Here is a 21,105-nt window from a genome sequence, read left to right as displayed (position 1 = left end):
AGATGTGGGGCTCAAAGGACAAAGGAGAGATCAGAGTCCAGGATTACACCTAGCACTCTGGTGTGAGGAAAAGGACTGATAATTTTTAACCACTTCAATACCAGCCACTTTTACTCCCCTCCTGCCCAGGCCAGTTTTCAGCACTCTCGCACTTTAAATGACAATTGCACAGTCATGCAATGTTGTATCCAAACTAAATTTTTATCATTTCATTCACACAACTGGAGCTTTCTTTTGGTTGTATTTAGAGATGAGCGAATCGAACTAGGCGAAGTGGAATTCTTTTCGAATATTAGGAAAATTTCGATTCGCGCCGAATCCGAAAATTAGCAGACTTCAGATGCGCGAATCAAAATTTTTCCTAAAATGGCGGCGACATGTGCGACGACGGAGCGGGGATGTCTGGGAAGGCGCGCAGACAAGGCGCGCTGACCCATAATGCATTCATTCATGACATGTGATCGCATTAGCCAATCAGCAGCCAGCCAGCCAGCACTGTGTAATGGTCGAGCTATAAATGGCGGCCATTTTAGAATTCTCCATTTGCCTCCAGTCATTCAACAGAGGCAGACCTGGCTGTATTCAGGGAGAGAGTTAGGGACACAGAAACGTTACTTAGGGACACAGAAACGTTAGTTAGGGACACAGAAACGTTACTTAGGGCCACAGAAACGTTACTTAGGGCCACAGAAACTTTACTTAGGGACACAGAAACGTTACTTAGGGACACAGAAACGTTACTTAGGGACACAGAAACGTTACTTAGGGCCAGAGAATCATTACTTAGGGCCACAGAAACGTTACTTAGGGCCACAGAAACGTTACTTAGGGACACAGAATTGTTACTGAGGGCCACAGAACTGTTACTTAGGGCCACAGAAACGTTACTTAGGGCCACAGAAACGTTACTTAGGGCTACAGAAATGTTACTTAGGGCCACAGAATCGTTACTTAGGGCCACAGAATCGTTACTTAGGGCCACAGAATTGTTACTTAGGGACAGACACAGAATTGTTACTGAGGGACACAGATTTGTTACTGAGGGCCACAGAACCGTTACTTAGGGCCACAGAAACGTTACTTAGGGACACAGAATTGTTACTCAGGGACAGACACAGAATTGTTACTCAGGGACAGACACAGAATTGTTACTGAGGGACACAGAATTGTTACTGAGGGACACAGAATTGTTACTGAGGGACACAGAATTGTTACTCAGGGACACAGAATTGTTACTCAGGGACACAGAATTGTTACTGAGGGACACAGAATTGTTACTGAGGGACACAGAATTGTTACTGAGGGACACAGAATTGTTACTGAGGGACACAGAATTGTTACTCAGGGACAGACACAGAATTGTTACTCAGGGACAGACACAGAATTGTTACTCGGGGACAGACACAGAATTGTTACTCAGGGACACAGAATTGTTACTCAGGGACACAGAATTGTTACTCAGTGTCAGGGCTCCCAGGTATGACCAGAGGTGTGTGACTGAAGCAGGGAAACGCAGACCTCAGATATGTTATAAACAATATAATTTATTAACACTAACAGTACAAACATAAACGCAGTGCAATACTAAAACATAATACGGTGCAAACAAACCAAACCAAACCACCCACAGATAACAGTATATACAAGCAAGCGTCGTCAGGCAGGCCGGGTCAATATCAATTGGGCAGGTAGGTACAGGGGGAGCAAGCGGAGAATGGTCGGGGTCACAGGCCAGGTTCAGCAGGTAGCAAGCAGCATAGTACAGAGGGTCAGGCAGAGGGATGGTCCGGGTCACAAGCCAGGGATCAGAACAGGTAGCAAGCAGCGTAGTACAGAGGGTCAGACAGAGGGATGGTCAGGGTCACAAGCCAGGATCAGAGCAGGAGAAGTCAGCAAAGGAACAGAAACAGGATGCAGGACAGATACAGGGCCCAGGACAAACACAACACCAAGGCAGAGTCTGCAAGTCTGGCCATCCCTTAAATACCCCAGTATCATCAGTTCCAGGTGTTAGCTGGCTGAAAGGTTGAGTCTCTGATTGCTGGGAGCACCCGCTGGCCAGCCCTGGTACTGCAGATCAAAAGGCAGGTGAGTCCCACCATTGCTGGCCAGTCCATTCCTAACAGTACCCCCCCCTCAAGGAGCGGCCTCAGGACGCTCCAAACAGTCCTAGCTGGGCAAAATGTTCCACCGCCCGGGTCTGGCAACTGGCGGGATATCAAAGACTGGCACACCGGGCAGGACTCCGGGCAGCGGCACACCGGGCTGGACTCCGGGCAGCGGCACACCGGGCAGAGGCACACCGGGCAGAGGCACATCGGGCAGAGGCACATCGGGCAGAGGCACATCGGGCAGGACTCCGGGCAGAGGCACATCGGGCAGGACTCCGGGCAGAGGCACATCGGGCAGGACTCCGGGCAGAGGCACATCGGGCAGGACTCCGGGCAGAGGCACATAGGGCTACCAGGCGGAGCAGCAGGCACCGGGCCCCCGGGCGGATCAGCAGGCACCGGGCCCCCGGGCGGGGCTACAGGCACCGGGCCCCCGGGCGGAGCAGCAGGCACCGGGCCCCCGGGCGGAGCAGCAGGCACCGGGCCCCCGGGCGGAGCAGCAGGCACCGGGCCCCCGGGCGGGGCGACAGGCACCGGGCCCCCGGGCGGGGCGACAGGCACCGGGCCCCCGGGCGGGGCGACAGGCACCGGGCCCCCGGGCGGAGCAGCAGGCACCGGGCCCCCGGGCGGGGCGGCAGGCACCGGGCCCCCGGGCGGGGAGACAGGCACCGGGCCCCCTGGCGGGGCGACAGGCACCGGGCCCCCAGGCGGGGCGACAGGCACCGGGCCCCCAGGCGGGGCGACGGGCATCGGGCCCCCAGGAGGGGCGACGGGCATCGGGCCCCCAGGAGGGGCGACGGGCATCGTGCCCCCAGGCGGGGCGACGGGCATCGTGCCCCCAGGCGGGGCGACGGGCATCGTGCCCCCAGGCGGGGCGACAGGCATCGTGCCCCCAGGCGGGGCGACGGGCATCGTGCCCCCAGGCGGGGCGACAGGCATCGTGCCCCCAGGCGGAGCGGCGGGCGCCGGACCTCCAGATGGAGCGACAGGTCTCGGGCCCTCAGGCGGAGCGACGGGCGCCGGACCCCCAGGAGGAGCGACAGGTCTCGGGCCCTCAGGCGGAGCGGCGGGCGCCGGACCCCCAGGTGGAGCGACAGGTCTCGGGCCCTCAGGCGGAGCGACGGGCGCCGGACCCCCAGGCGGAGCGACAGGTCTCGGGCCCTCAGGCGGAGCGGCGGGCGCCGGACCCCCAGGAGGAGCGACAGGTCTCGGGCCCTCAGGCGGAGCGGCGGGCGCCGGACCCCCAGATGGAGCGACAGGTCTCGGGCCCTCAGGCGGAGCGGCGGGCGCCGGACCCCCAGATGGAGCGACAGGTCTCGGGCCCTCAGGCGGAGCGGCGGGCGCCGGACCCCCAGGAGGAGCGACAGGTCTCGGGCCCTCAGGCGGAGCGGCGGGCGCCGGACCCCCAGGCGGAGCGACAGGTCTCGGGCCCTCAGGCGGAGCGGCGGGCGCCGGACCCCCAGGCGGAGCGACAGGTCTCGGGCCCTCAGGCGGAGCGGCGGGCGCCGGACCCCCAGGAGGAGCGACAGGTCTCGGGCCCTCAGGCGGAGCGGCGGGCGCCGGACCCCCAGGAGGAGCGACAGGTCTCGGGCCCTCAGGCGGAGCGGCGGGCGCCAGACCCCCAGATGGAGCGACAGGTCTCGGGCCCTCAGGCGGAGCGGCGGGCGCCGGACCCCCAGGTGGAGCGACAGGTCTTGGGCCCTCAGGCGGAGCGGCGGGCGCCGGACCCCCAGGAGGAGCGACAGGTCTCGGGCCCTCAAGCGGAGTGGCAGGTGCCGGACCCCCAGGCGGAGCGACAGGTCTCGGGCCCTCAGGCGGAGCGACAGGTCTCGGGCCCTCAGGCGGGGCGGCGGGCGCCGGATCCCCAGGCGGAGCGGCGGGCGCTGGACCCCCAAGCGGAGCAACAGGTCTCGGGCCCCCAGGCGGAGCGGCGGGCACCGAGACACCAGGCACGACAGTGGGCTCCGAGTCAACTGGTATGACCGCAGGCACTGGGTCAGACATTGGATGGTCTGGCTGGACAGCGGGCATCGGGTCACCAGGCATCAGGTCATTTGGCTCGACAGCGGGCACCGCGTCATCTGGCAAGGCAGTGGGCTCCGAGTCAACTGGTATGACCGCGGGCACTGGGTCAGACATTGGATCGTCTGGCTGGACAGCGGGCATCGGGTCACCAGGCATCAGGTCATTTGGCTCGACCGCGGGCACCGCGTCATCTGGCAAGGCAGTGGGCTCCGAGTCAACTGGTATGACCGCGGGCACTGGGTCAGACATTGGATCGTCTGACTGGACAGCGGGCATCGGGTCACCAGGCATCAGGTCATTTGGCTCGACAGCGGGCACCGCGTCATCTGGCAAGGCAGTGGTCTCCGAGTCAACAGGCACGACAGTGGGCACCGGGTCATCAGGTACCGGATTGTCTGGCTCGACAGCGGGCATCGGGTCATCAGGTATGACAGCGGACACTAGGTCACCAGGCATCAGGTCATTTGGCTTGCCAGCGGGCACCGCGTCATCTGGCAAGGCAGTGGGCACCGAGTCACCAGGTACGACAGCGGGCTCTGAGTCAATTGGCACGACAGCGGGCACCGGATCAGGTACCGGATCATCTGGATCAACAGCGGGCATCGAGTCAACTGGCCTAATAGGATCGTCAGGCTGGATCAGTTCATCATGCTGGGTAGAGGCATTAGGCCGAGTAGAGGCTTCAGGCCGAGTAGAGGCATCAGGCCGAGTAGAGGCATCAGGCCGAGTAGAGGCTTCAGGCTGAAGAGAGGCATCAGGCCGAGTACAGGCATCAGGCCGAGTAGAGGCTTCAGGCCGCGTAGAGGCTTCAGGCCGCGTAGAGGCTTCAGGCTGAGGAGAGGCTTCAGGCCGCGTAGAGGCTTCAGGCCGAGTAGAGGCATCAGGCCGAGTACAGGCATCAGGCCGAGTAGAGGCTTCAAGCCGAGTAGAGGCTTCAGGCCGAGTAGAGGCATCAGGCTGCGTACAGGCATCAGTCTGAACCACGGAAGGCAGGCTCACCGGTTTGGATACTGGCAGGATGGTATTGGTTGGAAAGAATTTTCGCTTTTTTCTGGTTTTAACTACTGGAGCACTGCAAGTAAACGCAGGTCTGCAAACGAATGGAGCAGCTGGAGACAGAGAAGAACTGGAGGATGGAACAGGAGAGGGAGCAGTTGCTACAGAGGGCTTTTTTACAGGGTTAAAGGCAGGATAGGTGCAGCGAGTGGGAACAGGGTACTGACATGCGGTAGATAGCCAAGTATACTGGGCTGTAACTGGAGGAGCTGGTGGGAATACAGGAGTAGAGTTAGAAGCAGGACTGGGTCTTTGTAAGCTGACTGAGGCTGGGTGCAACAAATCTGTCCATGTCTGCAGTAGGGGTTGAACAAAGCTGAGCTTACACAAAGTCTGTCTGGTCAATGACTGCACTGCGTTTATACAATCTCTCAGTGTCTGTGGTGAACATGTGGAATAACGCTCCAGAAAGTAACCCACATCATCCTCTAATAACCACACCAGGGACTCTACCTGGTCTGCACTAAATGGTGGCAAAAATTCATCCCTGCATTCGGGGGAACCAGATGAAACCAACTCTGCACAAACCTCAATCAATGGCTGCACCTCAGAGAACACTGTGCCCTGATCTACTAGAACATGAGCGAGCCGTATACATTCTAGCAATTCATCCCGGGTATACTCCTTCAGAGTTTGATAAGCATACTCCCTGTCATCAAACACTAGCAGATATAAATACTCAACCTCCTCAAGATCCATCCTTCCCATCAACAAGCCAAGATGGCTTCCCTGTGCAGCCACTTCTGGTCAGGATTGGCCTTGGTGTAATGTCAGGGCTCCCAGGTATGACCAGAGGTGTGTGACTGAAGCAGGGAAACGCAGACCTCAGATATGTTATAAACAATATAATTTATTAACACTAACAGTACAAACATAAACGCAGTGCAATACTAAAACATAATACGGTGCAAACAAACCAAACCAAACCACCCACAGATAACAGTATATACAAGCAAGCGTCGTCAGGCAGGCCGGGTCAATATCAATTGGGCAGGTAGGTACAGGGGGAGCAAGCGGAGAATGGTCGGGGTCACAGGCCAGGTTCAGCAGGTAGCAAGCAGCATAGTACAGAGGGTCAGGCAGAGGGATGGTCCGGGTCACAAGCCAGGGATCAGAACAGGTAGCAAGCAGCGTAGTACGGAGGGTCAGACAGAGGGATGGTCAGGGTCACAAGCCAGGATCAGAGCAGGAGAAGTCAGCAAAGGAACAGAAACAGGATGCAGGACAGCTACAGGGCCCAGGACAAACACAACACCAAGGCAGAGTCTGCAAGTCTGGCCATCCCTTAAATACCCCAGTATCATCAGTTCCAGGTGTTAGCTGGCTGAAAGGTTGAGTCTCTGATTGCTGGGAGCACCCGCTGGCCAGCCCTGGTACTGCAGATCAAAAGGCAGGCGAGTCCCACCATTGCTGGCCAGTCCATTCCTAACACTCAGCGACAGACACAGAATTGTTACTCAGGGACAGACACAGAATTGTTACTGAGGGACACAGAATTGTTACTGAGGGACACAGAATTGTTACTCAGGGACACAGAATTGTTACTCAGGGACACAGAATTGTTACTGAGGGACACAGAATTGATACTCAGGGACACAGAATTGTTACTCAGGGACACAGAATTGTTACTCAGGGACAGACACAGAATTGTTACTCAGGGACACAGAATCGTTTAATTAAAGAGTATGTCAGACAACATGCAGAGGAGTGGCAGAGGAGACAATGTTTTAGGAGCGAGCAGACGTGGCAGCAGAGGAAGGGGTCGAGGCAGCACTAGTCGCTGCCAGAGGCCAGTGCTCCCGGTGTCATCCAGCGGTCGTGTCTCCACCGACAACCCTGCCGTCATCGATTGGTTGACTCGGTCGTCTTCCTCTTCCCAGGTCACCTCTGACACCTACAGCCAACGGTCGGTGGGTACGTCAGACACAACCGTTAGTTGGAATGGCCCGGGAGCAAGCCCACTGAAATCACGTGTCCTCTACCTGCCCCTGTCCTTTGGTGTTCCCTCACCAAGCGAAGTATCGCATGCTGTGGGCTCAGCCCCACTGTACAGTGAGGAAGAGCTAACAGAGGGCGGTCAGGAACGGGGGGAGACATCCGCCTCTTCAGCAGCCAGGCGAAGAAGTAGTGGCGAGGAGAGTGGCTCGGTAGCCGGTCTAGAGACAGGTCTGTCTCCTGACCCACACGCAGCCGAGGGGGCTAGTAGTGAGGCGGAGACCCTAATTGATGATGATGAGGCTGATCGCACTTGGCAGCCTCGTCGTCATCAGGCTATTGCTTCCGCATCATCAGGAGAAGAGGGTGGCAGCTTGGCAGCGAGCAAAACAGTCGGTGGGTTGCCCAGGAGGCAGCAGGGTCGCAGCAGTGTCAGTGGAGGCAAACGGCCACGGAGTAGAGCACCAGCTCCACTGCAGCCTACCACCACGGCCAGTAGTGGTGCCGGTGTGCACGGAGGAAGCAGCAGTCAGCCAGTGAGGAGTATCGGGGGCAAAGTTTCCTACTCGGCGGTGTGGCAATTTTTTGTCAAGCCGCCCGAGGAAGTAAACGTAGCCGTATGTCGACTATGTGGCCAGAAAGTCAAGCGTGGCCAGGGGGCCCATGTTGGGACTACAGCGTTGCGTCAGCATATGCAGCGTCGCCATTTGGTGGCGTGGGAAAACCGTGAGAAAGATACGGCGGTTCTGCCTGCCCCAGCCCCCGCTCCATCACCCGCTCCGTTACTTGCTCCGTCACCCGACGTCAATCGCCCTCTATCAGCCAGTCAAGGCTCCAACACCTCTGCTGAGGGGAGTTGTCGCTCGTTGGCATCTTCCGCTCGTTCTGATGCTCCTTCTCCTGCTACTCCTCTTCACGGATTCCGTCAGCAGTCTTTCTTGGAATCCGTTTCCAAGAGACAACAGTTTGCGAGCACGCACCCGACGGTGCAAAAGCTGAACGTCCTCCTGTCCAAGTTGCTGGTGCTGCAGTCCCTCCCTTTCCAAGTGGTGGACTCAGCACCTTTCCGAGAAATGATGGCTTGTGCCGCGCCGCGGTGGAGAGTGCCAAGCCGTCATTTCTTCGCCAAAAAGGCAGTGCCAGCCCTGCATTCACATGTAGAAGAGATGGTGGGCCAGTCTTTGAGCATGTCGGTCTCTGCCAAAGTGCACGGCAGCGCAGACGTGTGGAGCTGTAACTACGGTCAGGGACAGTACATGTCATTTACGGCCCACTGGGTGAATGTGGTGCCGTCACAGCCGCACCAGCAACTTGGACAGGTCACGCCGCTTTTGCCTCCACATTTGCACATCCTTGGTCCGGCAAAGATGTCCGCCTCTACCACCTCTTCTTCCGCCGTGTCCTCAGCCGCCACCCCCATGCCAAGTCCCATTACCCGACCGGCATATCACATGTGCAGGGCGCAACGGTGTCACGCTGTGCTGCACCTGGTATGCCTTGGCGAACGTAGTCACACAGGGGAGGAACTTCTCAGTGTAATGAACAGAGAAATCGACAGATGGCTGTCTCCGCGCAAACTCAAAATCGGAACCATGTTGACCGACAACGGAAAGAACATGGTGTCTGCTCTGCGTCAAGGAAGGTTGTGCCATGCGCCATGCATGGCTCACGTGTTCAATCTGGTTGTCAAGCGGTTCCTAAAATCCACCATCCCACTGCAAGACATCCTTAAAATGTCACGTAAACTTTGCATGCATTTCAGCCATTCCTACACCGCAAAGCACACCCTCCTTGAGCTGCAGCGGCAGAACGGAATTCCACAGCATCGCCTGATCTGCGACGTTGCAACAAGGTGGAATTCAACCCTACACATGTTAGACCGCCTTTACGAACAGCGAAAGGCCATCACCGATTTCCTGATGTTACAAGCGGATAAAGGTACTCCCCTATGTAACTTCGATGTCAGCCACTGGCAGCTCATGCGTGACACCTGCCGCTTGCTCAGGCCATTTGAGGAGGCCACGCTATTCGTGAGTCGGCAGGACTATGGGATGAACGACGTCATTCCTCTGTTGCACGTCCTGGAACAAATGCTGTTAACAATGGCTGGTCAGGGTGCGGTAGACGTGGCGCACAGATCTCAACGCCACATGACCCCTGTGGGGGCAGGACAGGAAGAAGAGGAGGAGGTAGAAGAGGACATTTGTGCTCAGGAATTATTGAGTGAAATGGGTGGTTTTTCCACTCAGCGGACAGGAGTGGAGGAGCAGGAGCATCTGGTAGAGGAGGAGGAGGAGGAGACAGAGGACCCAGACGCACCGTGGCAGTATGCTGTGGAGATGGAGGCAGGGAGTCCCTCGCATTCCTTGGCACAAATGGCCCATAGCATGCTCGCTTGCTTGCGTAGCGACAGCCGAATAATAACCATCAGACAGAGGGATGACTTTTGGCTGTCCACCTTGTTGGACCCTCGCTACCATTCAAAAATGGTGGCCTTTTTCACACCTGCTGAGAGGGAGGCCAAAATAACGTACTATAAAAACCACCTATGTAGTCAGCTGGTCTCTGCCTTTCTGCGCCAACGTCCATCCTCAGACACTGTGGGCCCTGTGCGCTCGCGTTCCGCTGCCATGGCAGCAGGGGAGGGGTGGGGTGGTAGGAGCAGTGGCAGCTCCACCAGCAGCGGCTGCCTCAGTCTGCAGTCGATGATGAGTAGCTTTCTTCACCAGCGCAGTGAGGAAACTACTAACCAGCCGCAGCAGCAGCAGCATCAGGTGGACCTGGAGCAGGACCTCAAACAGGCTTGGGCCTACTTGGACAGCACCCTGCCAACCGAGGTAGACAATCCCCTTGACTACTGGGCAACGAAACTTGACCTTTGGCCCCAACTAGCTGAATTTGCCCTTGAAAGGCTGTCATGCCCGGCCAGTAGCGAGGCATCGGAGCGCGTGTTTAGTGCGGCAGGAGGTATTGTAACTCCGCGGAGGACACGACTGTCCACCCAAAGTGTGGAGAGACTCACGTTTGTGAAAATGAATCAGGCGTGGATTAGTCTGGATTTCAAACCACCAGTTCCTGACACAACTGACTAAATCCGCCATGAATCATGCCCCAAACATGTGCCACTTTCAGGTCTCCTCACACTGCTGGTGTGTTCCATTTTTTGTCATAGGGTGCTGGCAGATTACGGGCCTCCCATTGCTGCTGCCAGGCCCGTAATCTGCCATGGGCCCCTGTACCGCCTCCTCATGCTGCTGCCAGGTCCACAGTGTCTCATGCCATGTGCCACTTTCAGGTCTCCTCACACTGCTGTTGTGTTCCATTTTTTGTCATAGGGTGCTGCAGATTACGGGCCTCCCATTGCTGCTGCCAGGCCCCTAATCTGCCATGGGCCCCAGTACCGCCTCCTCATGCTGCTGCCAGGTCCACAGTCTCTCATGGGTTCCTGTACGGCCTCCCATTGCTGCTGTCTCCATCGCCACACTCTGCCATGTGCCACTTTCAGGTCTCCTCACACACTGCTGGTGTGTTCCATTTTTTGTCATAGGGTGCTGGCAGATTACGGGCCTCCCATAGCTGCTGCCAGGCCCCTAATCTGCCATGGGCCCCTGTACCGCCTCCTCATGCTGCTGCCAGGTCCACAGTGTCTCATGGGTCCCTGTACGGCCTCCCATTGCTGCTGTCTCCATCGCGACACTCTGCCATGTGCCACTTTCAGGTCTCCTCACACACTGCTGGTGTGTTCCATTTTTTGTCATAGGGTGCTGGCAGATTACGGGCCTCCCATAGCTGCTGCCAGGCCCCTAATCTGCCATGGGCCACTGTTCCGCCTCCTCATGCTGCTGCCAGGTCCAGAGTCTCTCATGGGTCCCTGTACGGCCTCCCATTGCTGCTGTCTCCATCGCCACACTCTGCCATGTGCCACTTTCAGGTCTCCTCACACTGCTGGTGTGTTCCATTTTTTGTCATAGGGTGCTGGCAGATTACGGGCCTCCCATTGCTGCTGCCAGGCCCGTAATCTGCCATGGGCCCCTGTACCGCCTCTTCATGCTGCTGCCAGGTCCAGAGTGTGTCATGGGTCCCTGTACGGCCTCCCATTGCTGCTGCCAGGAGGCAGCAGGGTCGCAGCAGTGTCAGTGGAGGCAAACGGCCACGGAGTAGAGCACCAGCTCCACTGCAGCCTACCACCACGGCCAGTAGTGGTGCCGGTGTGCACAGAGGAAGTAGCAGTCAGCCAGTGAGGAGTAGCGGGGGCAAAGTTTCCTACTCGGCGGTGTGGCAATTTTTCGTCAAGCCGCCCGAGGAAGTAAACGTAGCCGTATGTCGACTATGTGGCCAGAAAGTCAAGCGTGGCCAGGGGGCCCATGTTGGGACTACAGCGTTGCGTCAGCATATGCAGCGTCGCCATTCGGTGGCCTGGGAAAACCGTGATAAAGATACGGCGGTTCTGCCTGCCCCAGCCCAGGGTTCCATTTTGTCATAGGGTGCTGGCAGATTACGGGCCTCCCATTGCTGCTGCCAGGCCTTAATCTGCCATGGGCCCCTGTACCGCCTCCTCATGCTGCTGCCAGGTCCACAGTGTCTCATGGGTCCCTGAACCGCCTCCCATTGCTGCTGTCTCCATCGCCACACTCTGCCATGTGCCACTTTCAGGTCTCCTCACACTGCTGGTGTGTTCCATTTTTTGTCATAGGGTGCTGGCAGATTACGGGCCTCCCATAGCTGCTGCCAGGCCCCTAATCTGCCATGGGCCCCAGTACCGCCTCCTCATGCTGCTGCCAGGTCCAGAGTCTCTCATGGGTCCCTGTACGGCCTCCCATTGCTGCTGTCTCCATCGCCACACTCTGCCATGTGCCACTTTCAGGTCTCCTCACACACTGCTGGTGTGTTCCATTTTTTGTCATAGGGTGCTGGCAGATTACGGGCCTCCCATTGCTGCTGCCAGGCCCCTAATCTGCCATGGGCCCCAGTACCGCCTCCTCATGCTGCTGCCAGGTCCACAGTCTCTCATGGGTCCCTGTACGGCCTCCCATTGCTGCTGTCTCCATCGCCACACTCTGCCATGTGCCACTTTCAGGTCTCCTCACACACTGCTGGTGTGTTCCATTTTTTGTCATAGGGTGCTGGCAGATTACGGGCCTCCCATAGCTGCTGCCAGGCCCCTAATCTGCCATGGGCCCCTGTACCGCCTCCTCATGCTGCTGCCAGGTCCACAGTGTCTCATGCCATGTGCCACTTTCAGGTCTCCTCACACTGCTGGTGTGTTCCATTTTTTGTCATAGGGTGCTGGCAGATTACGGGCCTCCCATTGCTGCTGCCAGGCCTTAATCTGCCATGGGCCCCTGTACCGCCTCCTCATGCTGCTGCCAGGTCCACAGTGTCTCATGGGTCCCTGTACGGCCTCCCATTGCTGCTGTCTCCATCGCCACACTCTGCCATGTGCCACTTTCAGGTCTCCTCACACTGCTGGTGTGTTCCATTTTTTGTCATAGGGTGCTGGCAGATTACGGGCCTCCCATTGCTGCTGCCAGGCCCGTAATCTGCCATGGGCCCCTGTACCGCCTCTTCATGCTGCTGCCAGGTCCAGAGTGTGTCATGGGTCCCTGTACGGCCTCCCATTGCTGCTGCCAGGAGGCAGCAGGGTCGCAGCAGTGTCAGTGGAGGCAAACGGCCACGGAGTAGAGCACCAGCTCCACTGCAGCCTACCACCACGGCCAGTAGTGGTGCCGGTGTGCACGGAGGAAGTAGCAGTCAGCCAGTGAGGAGTAGCGGGGGCAAAGTTTCCTACTCGGCGGTGTGGCAATTTTTCGTCAAGCCGCCCGAGGAAGTAAACGTAGCCGTATGTCGACTATGTGGCCAGAAAGTCAAGCGTGGCCAGGGGGCCCATGTTGGGACTACAGCGTTGCGTCAGCATATGCAGCGTCGCCATTCGGTGGCCTGGGAAAACCGTGATAAAGATACGGCGGTTCTGCCTGTCCCAGCCCAGGGTTCCATTTTGTCATAGGGTGCTGGCAGATTACGGGCCTCCCATTGCTGCTGCCAGGCCTTAATCTGCCATGGGCCCCTGTACCGCCTCCTCATGCTGCTGCCAGGTCCACAGTGTCTCATGGGTCCCTGAACCGCCTCCCATTGCTGCTGTCTCCATCGCCACACTCTGCCATGTGCCACTTTCAGGTCTCCTCACACTGCTGGTGTGTTACATTTTTTGTCATAGGGTGCTGGCAGATTACGGGCCTCCCATTGCTGCTGCCAGGCACGTAATCTGCCATGAGCCCCAGTACCGCCTCCTCATGCTGCTGCCAGGTCCACAGTCTCTCATGGGTTCCTGTACGGCCTCCCATTGCTGCTGTCTCCATCGCCACACTCTGCCATGTGCCACTTTCAGGTCTCCTCACACTGCTGGTGTGTTCCATTTTTTGTCATAGGGTGCTGGCAGATTACGGGCCTCCCATTGCTGCTGCCAGGCCCCTAATCTGCCATGGGCCCCAGTACCGCCTCCTCATGCTGCTGCCAGGTCCAGAGTCTCTCATGGTTCCCTGTACGGCCTCCCATTGCTGCTGTCTCCATCGCCACACTCTGCCATGTGCCACTTTCAGGTCTCCTCACACTGCTGGTGTGTTCCATTTTTTGTCATAGGGTGCTGGCAGATTACGGGCCTCCCATTGCTGCTGCCAGGCCCCTAATCTGCCATGGGCCCCTGTACCGCCTCCTCATGCTGCTGCCAGGTCCAGAGTCTCTCATGGGTCCCTGTACAGCCTCCCATTGCTGCTGTCTCCATCGCCACACTCTGCCATGTGCCACTTTCAGGTCTCCTCACACACTGCTGGTGTGTTCTATTTTTTGTCATAGGGTGCTGGCAGATTACGGGCCTCCCATTGCTGCTGCCTGGCCCGTAATCTGCCATGGGCCCCCGTACCGACTCCTCATGCTGCTGCCAGGCCCGTAATCTGTCATGGGCCCCTGTTGTCGCTTGTTGGCATATTCCGCTCGTTCAGATGCTCCTTCTCCTGCTACTCCTCTTCACGGATTCCGTCAGCAGTCTTTCTTGGAATCCGTTTCCAAGAGACAACAGTTTGCGAGCACGCACCCGACGGTGCAGAAGCTGAACGTCCTCCTGTCCAAGTTGCTGCTGCCAGGCTCGTAATCTGTCATGCGCCCCTGTACCGCCTCCTCATGCTGCTGCCAGGTCCAGAGTGTGTCATGGGCCCCCGTACCGACTCCTCATGCTGCTGCCAGGCCCGTAATCTGTCATGGGCCCCTGTACCGCCTCCTCATGCTGCTGCTAGGTCCAGAGTGTGTCATGGGTCCCTGTACGGCCTCCCATTGCTGCTGCCAGGCCCGTAATCTGCCATGGGCCCCCGTACCGACTCCTCATGCTTCTGCCAGGCCCGTAATCTGTCATGGGCCCCTGTACCACCTCCTCATGCTGCTGCCAGGTCCAGAGTGTGTCATGGGTCCCTGTACGGCCTCCCATTGCTGCTGTCTCCATCGCCACACTCTGCCATGTGCCACTTTCAGGTCTCCTCACACTGCTCGTGGTTTCCATTTTTGTCATAGGGTGCTGTATGGCCTCCCATTGCTGCTGCGTCCACCGCCACACTGTGGCTCCACACTCTGGTTTTGGCCCCGTGACTGCCCAAATAAGTGAAGTGTGCGGTGATTCTAAGATCGACGGCACTCATCTGCATGTCATACTGACTGTCAGTATTATTTCTCTTCCCCAGCAGACTCCAAGGGCATTTAAATTAAAGGTACAGTGTTCTGCACTAATATAAAGGCTCTCTGAAGCCTAGAAACACCCTTTTATAAGTTAAATTCGCAGCGAATATATTCGACTCGAATCAAAATTTTTTCATGAATTCGCCGAATCAGTCGAATCGAATTTTTGAATAATTCGCTCATCTCTAGTTGTATTCAATCACCATTTGTTGCTAAAGTAACGAAAAAAGACTGAAAATTTTGGAGAAAAAAACAAATTTTTCAGCGTTTCTGTTATACAATTTTGCAAATAAATAATTATTTTGGCCAAGATGTATTCTGCTACATTTCTTTGGTGAAAATAACCCAAATTAGTGTATATTATTTAGTCTGCAGGAATGTTATAGAGTCCACAAACTATGGCATATATCTGGAAATCGATCAAGTACCGATGGCAAATCTAATTTTTTGAAGCCCAAAAATGTCAGGATTGTACAGATAACCCCCAAATGACCCCTTTTTGCAAAGTGCAGTCCATGGTATTTAGTAAGAGGTATGGCAAATTTTTTTAAGGGTGTAATTTTTTGTCATATTTTTGGGGAAAATGAAGACATTAAAAAAAAAAAATTCACAATTTTTTTTTTTTGTACATACTGTCACCAGTGCAGTACAGCGTCATCATATAACTGGTGTGGTGATCATGAACACTGACTGGTGACAGTATAAAATAAATAAATATTTTTTTCACTTTTTTTATTGCTTATAGCAAAGAATTTCACTGCTATAAGCAAGCATTTAACTGAATGAATCTGAGTTATTCAGGATTTTTTCTGTTGTGATTAGCTGTGATTGGCCATAGCTAATCACATGACACAAATGGGCTGTGATTGGCCCAGTCTGTGCTATGTGATTACTGTGACCAATCACAGCTAGTGACACAATTGTATACAATGGATGTCATGAAAGGAAGCTATCCATTGTTTACAAATGTCATGTGATCTGCTGTGATCAGTCACACAGATCTGTCACCGGCTGTTTCTGAGCGAGACAGCTGGTGACAGATCTCGCCAGAGCACGGCCTTGTGGGCACGGGCAAGACGTGATCCAGGAGGACATCATATGACGCCCACCTGGATCAACAGGAGTCTCCCTCAACCATCATTTTGCTATTGGCTGGGCGGGAACTAGTTAAAACTCTGGAGAGGGGACATGGGAAAGGGGAGATATCATGAGCTCAGTTTTGGAAACATTGAGTTTGAGGAAGTCTATTATGTCAGTAAATTAGTGATGAGAGAGGAAAGTGAAGGGGGTAAGCTGAGGAATACAGAGATAGATTTAGGTGTCATAGGCATAAAGATGGTATTGGAAGTCTGGTGAAGTTACCAAATAACCCAGAAAGGGGTTGTGAATAGGGAATAGAAGGGATCCAGGGATGGAGCATTGAGAAACCCTTAAAGAAAGAGGAAGAGGAGACAGGGAGGTCAAGTTGTGATGGCATTGGAGGTGTGTTAAGATGGGTAGGAGGAGAACCAGGAAAGAGCAAAGTCTAATGGAGTGAAGTTTTTTTGGGGGGTCAACTGTATAAAAGGCAGTAAAAAGGTCTAATAGTATATGTATGGAGTAATGGCTACTGATTTTAGCAGTTGGTAGGTATTTAGTGAATTTTAGAAAGGCAGTTTCTTTGGAGAGATGCAGACAAAAAGCCAGACTATAAGGTGACCCTTTGGGTCTAGTATAAATTATAGGGTGGAACCCCATGCAAAAGACAAGTAAAAAAATTGTGGATTCCCCTTAAAAAATCCATACCAAATCCTTATCCAAGTATGAAGCCTGTGAGTCCAGGAAAGAGAGATGAGCATGTAGCACCCTCCTCCTGGACCACACAAGGCCACATGCTGGGCTTCTGAAAATCTGATCCCTATTATAAAAGGAGCTGATGTGATAGAGTGGCTCCAACTCCAGTTTGTCATCCATAGGCTTAGTGGTTACCACACTCTCTGTGTCAATAATCCTAAACATGATATATGAAAACTTTTGTCTTTAAAAAAATATCTTGTTGGAAACAAGGTAGAAGTTTTCATACACTTGTATAAAGTATCTACCGGTATATAAAATTATTTACAATAAGACATATATAACAAGAAAGGTATATTCCACAATGAATTTTGTTGATACGGTCTATCTCAGAGAAAAGTACCTGCCATGTTTCAAAATTCACTCTTGGCAGTCTTTGGAATTAATTAATTATGCATTTCATCTTGCTGGGTTATTTTCCTGATCTGATAAAAGTACGTTGCTTTCAGTTATGTACAGTATCACCGCTATGGAACCCTGCAGGCCTTCTCCATTAATACCATGCAATGCCTCACAAGTCTTAAGTCATCTCAATGAGGATGATACATACTGTAGTCCATCCATATATAATTTAAAGTTAGAAGGATGTTATCATCTCTGTATTTTGTTTCTTGTCACTTATTATGTAATATCAGTATTTTGAGTTTTTTTACAATTCCTTGCTGTACTGAAAGGCCCAGTGCTGCAGTGCATTGTGGGAGTACCCTGCTAAGAATGCTGACTGATCTCTGCACAAAGATGATAAAAAAAAAACATTTTCTCAATGTTATGCAGATTTTTAATTTAATCTTTATTTTTAAAAACACATAAAAGTACTCTATCACAATGATGCAGAGATCTCCCAACCTGTAAAATAATCTCTGCAGACAATAACAAGTACTTTTAGCAATCTTGTTATTATTCCCTAGTATTTCTATGTAGCTCACCTACTCTTAGATGTGCTCCTTTTAATTAAGTAATTTAATTAGGGTTTCAATGTAGGTAATTTAATTACACACAAAAAAGTTTTTGGCAACGCATTACAAATATTTTGATTTTTACACATTTTTTCACTGTTTTCCTCCCAACCATCTGGTAAATGCTTTGCTTTTTGGATAGTCTCTTAGCTGCTTTGATGACAGCACATGTTCATTTGTCTTTCATGTGCATCAGTTTGTTTTCCTAACTATAAAGAATGCTTTGCCAATCTAGATTGGCCAAAGAGCGACTCTTTCAATTAAAGCGGAACTGACCCCTTTTATCCATTACATCTAAAAAATGTTGCCATCTTAGCCTCTATTTAGGTCCTCAGTGGACAGGGTGCTGTACATGTGATTAGCTCAAAGCATGCCTTTAATGTAACTGGTTCAGGTTTAGTTCCACTTTAAAAGTTAAGTTTACTTTTTCCAGAAAATATGTAGTTAAGGGGTCACAGTAGATCTAAAATATTATTTAATTTTATTGTCAAACCTGTAGTACATTTGAGCACCTCCCCAGAGCCCGGTCAAAAAATCTTAGTTATCATGCTTTGCCACCCCAGGATCAGTGGCATCAGCAGGGTAGGCCCTATAACGAGGCACTGCATTCCAGCCCAACCACCATGGTGCCCATAGCCACAAGGATAATATGAAAATGTGTTGACATTTTGTATCCCCAGATCAGATCTAGATCTAGCCCTGGAATGGACCAGTATAACCAAAACAAGTCAGATTCAATCTATGTGTTCAATTATTTACCTACAGTACTTCTTACTAAGCATACCCTGTAATGTTTTAGTTTGGTATGTAGCTACTAAATGCCTGGTGATCTTGTCAGTTCCCCTTGATTCCTTTTTCAAGGAATGACCATGGCAAGCACAGAAACAGATCCATGTTGGCGTAGTCAGTCTGTTTCCCTGGAATGCTGCTAGGAGCTTCAGAATGCTATGTGGACACATGGCGTGCCCAAAGGCGGACTGACAACTCATGGGGCCCCTGGGCAATAGGGGATCATGGGGCCCCTGTGTCCTTGTCCAAACTCAAAAAAGGCTATGAAAAAGGTACCAGGGGCATCTCATGGGGCCCCCTACTGACCCCGGGCCCTCGGGCAGTGCCCGAGTTTCCAAATGGTCAGTCCGTCCCTGGGCGTGCCTCTATGTCCCAAAGTCAAATGGCTGCTGACAAGCCCCTCCCTGTTGACACATCCCCACCCAACTTGAATGGCTGTACCAATTACTGTCTAAGGAAGGGAGAGAGTCTCCTGCTCCCTTTTCTGCACAAAGCTGCTGGCACATGAGCTGGGAAGGGGCATGCCAGCTTGACGACTCTCTCCCTTATATAGGCAGCAGTGGTAATGGGAAAGAGCTGCCAAAACTTAGGCTGAGGGCAGGGCATGTTAGCAGGATGACTCTCTCCCTTCTATAGACAGCAGTGGTAATAGGAATGAGCTGCCGACACTTAGACTGGGGGCAGGGCATGTCAGCAGGATGACTTTCTCTCTTCTATAGGCATCAATGGTAACTGGAAAGAACTGCCGACACTCAAGCTGGGAGGAAGCATGTCAGCAAGACGACTCTCTTCATTCTATAGGCAGCAGTGGTAATGGGAAAGAGCTGCTGACACTCAAGCTGGGAGGAGACATGTTGGCAGCTTCTCATGTGTAGAGCACAGGGCAGAGGGAGAATGTTGCCCTGCTTTTGTCTGCCCAGTGCTCCACATGCGAGAATTTCAACACACAAAAAGGTTCATCCTTGGAGCTGTCATGTTCATTGTCTTTTCTGGGTGCAGGATTGGATTATGGGGGTATAAAGGAGGAGGATGCTCCTATCCTCGCTTGTCCTCACAGTATAGGAAATGGCACTAGAACCCAAAAGGAATTTACACCAAATTTCAATTAATCATGTAGCCTCCCTAGCAGTCTTATTATATCAGTATTTCTGTGCTCAAAGCGGTACATTTTTTTGCATGGAAATATGTAGTTATTTTATTGTAGGTCTGTAATTTTTAGGAATAACTCACTGAAATCTGTCCGAACAAGAGTCTAGTAAACATCCCGGGTATGTTAAAATTTGAAACATGAAATCATAAATTATAATTTAATAAATAATCATAAAAAAATATAATAATAATAAATTTAATTCAATAATATAATCAAACCAAAAACACTGAAATTTGAAATAGAGCGCCAAGTTCGCACATCACTGAGCAAAGTCGCAAAATCGTTTTCAGTGTCTGACGACGAATTTCCCCATGAATCATTATCACTCAATTCTGCAAGTGGTTCTAATTTACTATCGCTGTTCTCTAGCTGGTCTAAAACCGCTTTTGACCTAAAGGGACGCTTTTTGGACGCCATGGACGTTTCTCAGTTTCCAGGCAGAAAGAACAGTAAAAATGTAGGCAGGGCACAGGACAAAGCACTCGGGACAAAATGTATGTGAAATGGTCTGATACAGTAATGTTTTACTATGTGATTTTAGTGTATTTAGTGAATGTCACTTTTAAAATTTTTTAATTTCCCGCCAGTTTCGTCCCCATACGTCCCGACGCTCGCAGGGAATGGAACCAGGAAGACGGATGCCGGCATTGGCCGGAGGAGATGGCCGGGGACGCTGCAGGGGGGACATCACGAGAGCGAAGGACAAGATAAGTGCAGAAGGGATCCAGGAGCAGTGCCACAGGGTATTTCCGAATGTAGCTTGGGGTTACCGCTTGTGGTGCTGAAACTTTACCCCGAGCTACACTCGGGAATACCGCCAGGGGGGTTAATAAGGGCATATGAGAACGCTGCAAGGACTGTGGAAGGGCCACTAACATATTTCTGCTGTCACGCAACCCCTACCCCTCCTGCTGCCTTTTACTGCTTGATTGGTAGTCCTCTTGGCTGGAAGATGCCAAGCTTCATTTCTGGTCTCTGCTCCCAGCCCTTCTTAATACTTTAAGATAAGGGTAACACAGAGTTATGTTTAGGCTACTTTCACACCTGAATTTTGGCCTGACAACAAGTACCCATGATAACTTAAGTGCGAGGTCCTGGCAATTAGCTGGGAGAGGCAACCCCATTAAAAGCAATGGGAGGCCAGCTCCTGCAGTAATTGTGGCTGCTTGTTGGTTATCACTGTATGGGGGGTATCTGTGAGTACTGGGCCCTGAACATAGACTGTCAGCATCAAGGGCTGATCGCTTGCAGGCAATTGCTACATAGCAATTAAACATGTGCTATTCGTTTCATTACAAATTGACATTTGGACAAAATTTTCATTACTCAGAGATTTGAATGTATCTGAATCTCCAAATCAAAATAGTAACAAATTCCAATAAATCTAAAAAAAAAAAAAATCAAACATCACATTAATTCATATTGATTTGTTTGCAACTTCAGACGGTTTTGGAAGTTCAATAATGTGTCACACTCTGTATTGCTATGATTGGCCAAAGTTGCAAAACATCAAAATTGCAAGCGAGCTGCA

General features: G+C 52.8%; 1 protein-coding gene across 1 annotated transcript in view; it reads right to left on the bottom strand.

Moving 5' to 3' along the window:
- The window catches only part of TTC12 (tetratricopeptide repeat domain 12), a 186,269-nt gene that overhangs the window by 21,117 nt on the left and 144,047 nt on the right, over positions 1-21,105 (bottom strand). Inside the window, 1 exon segment of the mRNA XM_089673107.1 lies at positions 17,298-17,407. Coding sequence (XP_089529233.1) covers positions 17,298-17,407 — 110 coding nt within the window.

This window comes from Staurois parvus, unplaced genomic scaffold, assembly GCF_062004578.1.
Source record: "Staurois parvus isolate SC_StPar_1 unplaced genomic scaffold, SC_StPar_1.0 ptg000135l, whole genome shotgun sequence".
Taxonomy (NCBI): Eukaryota; Metazoa; Chordata; class Amphibia; order Anura; family Ranidae; genus Staurois; species Staurois parvus.
Note: the sequence above shows the minus strand (reverse complement) of the source record. Positions and strands in the feature narration are given on the sequence as shown.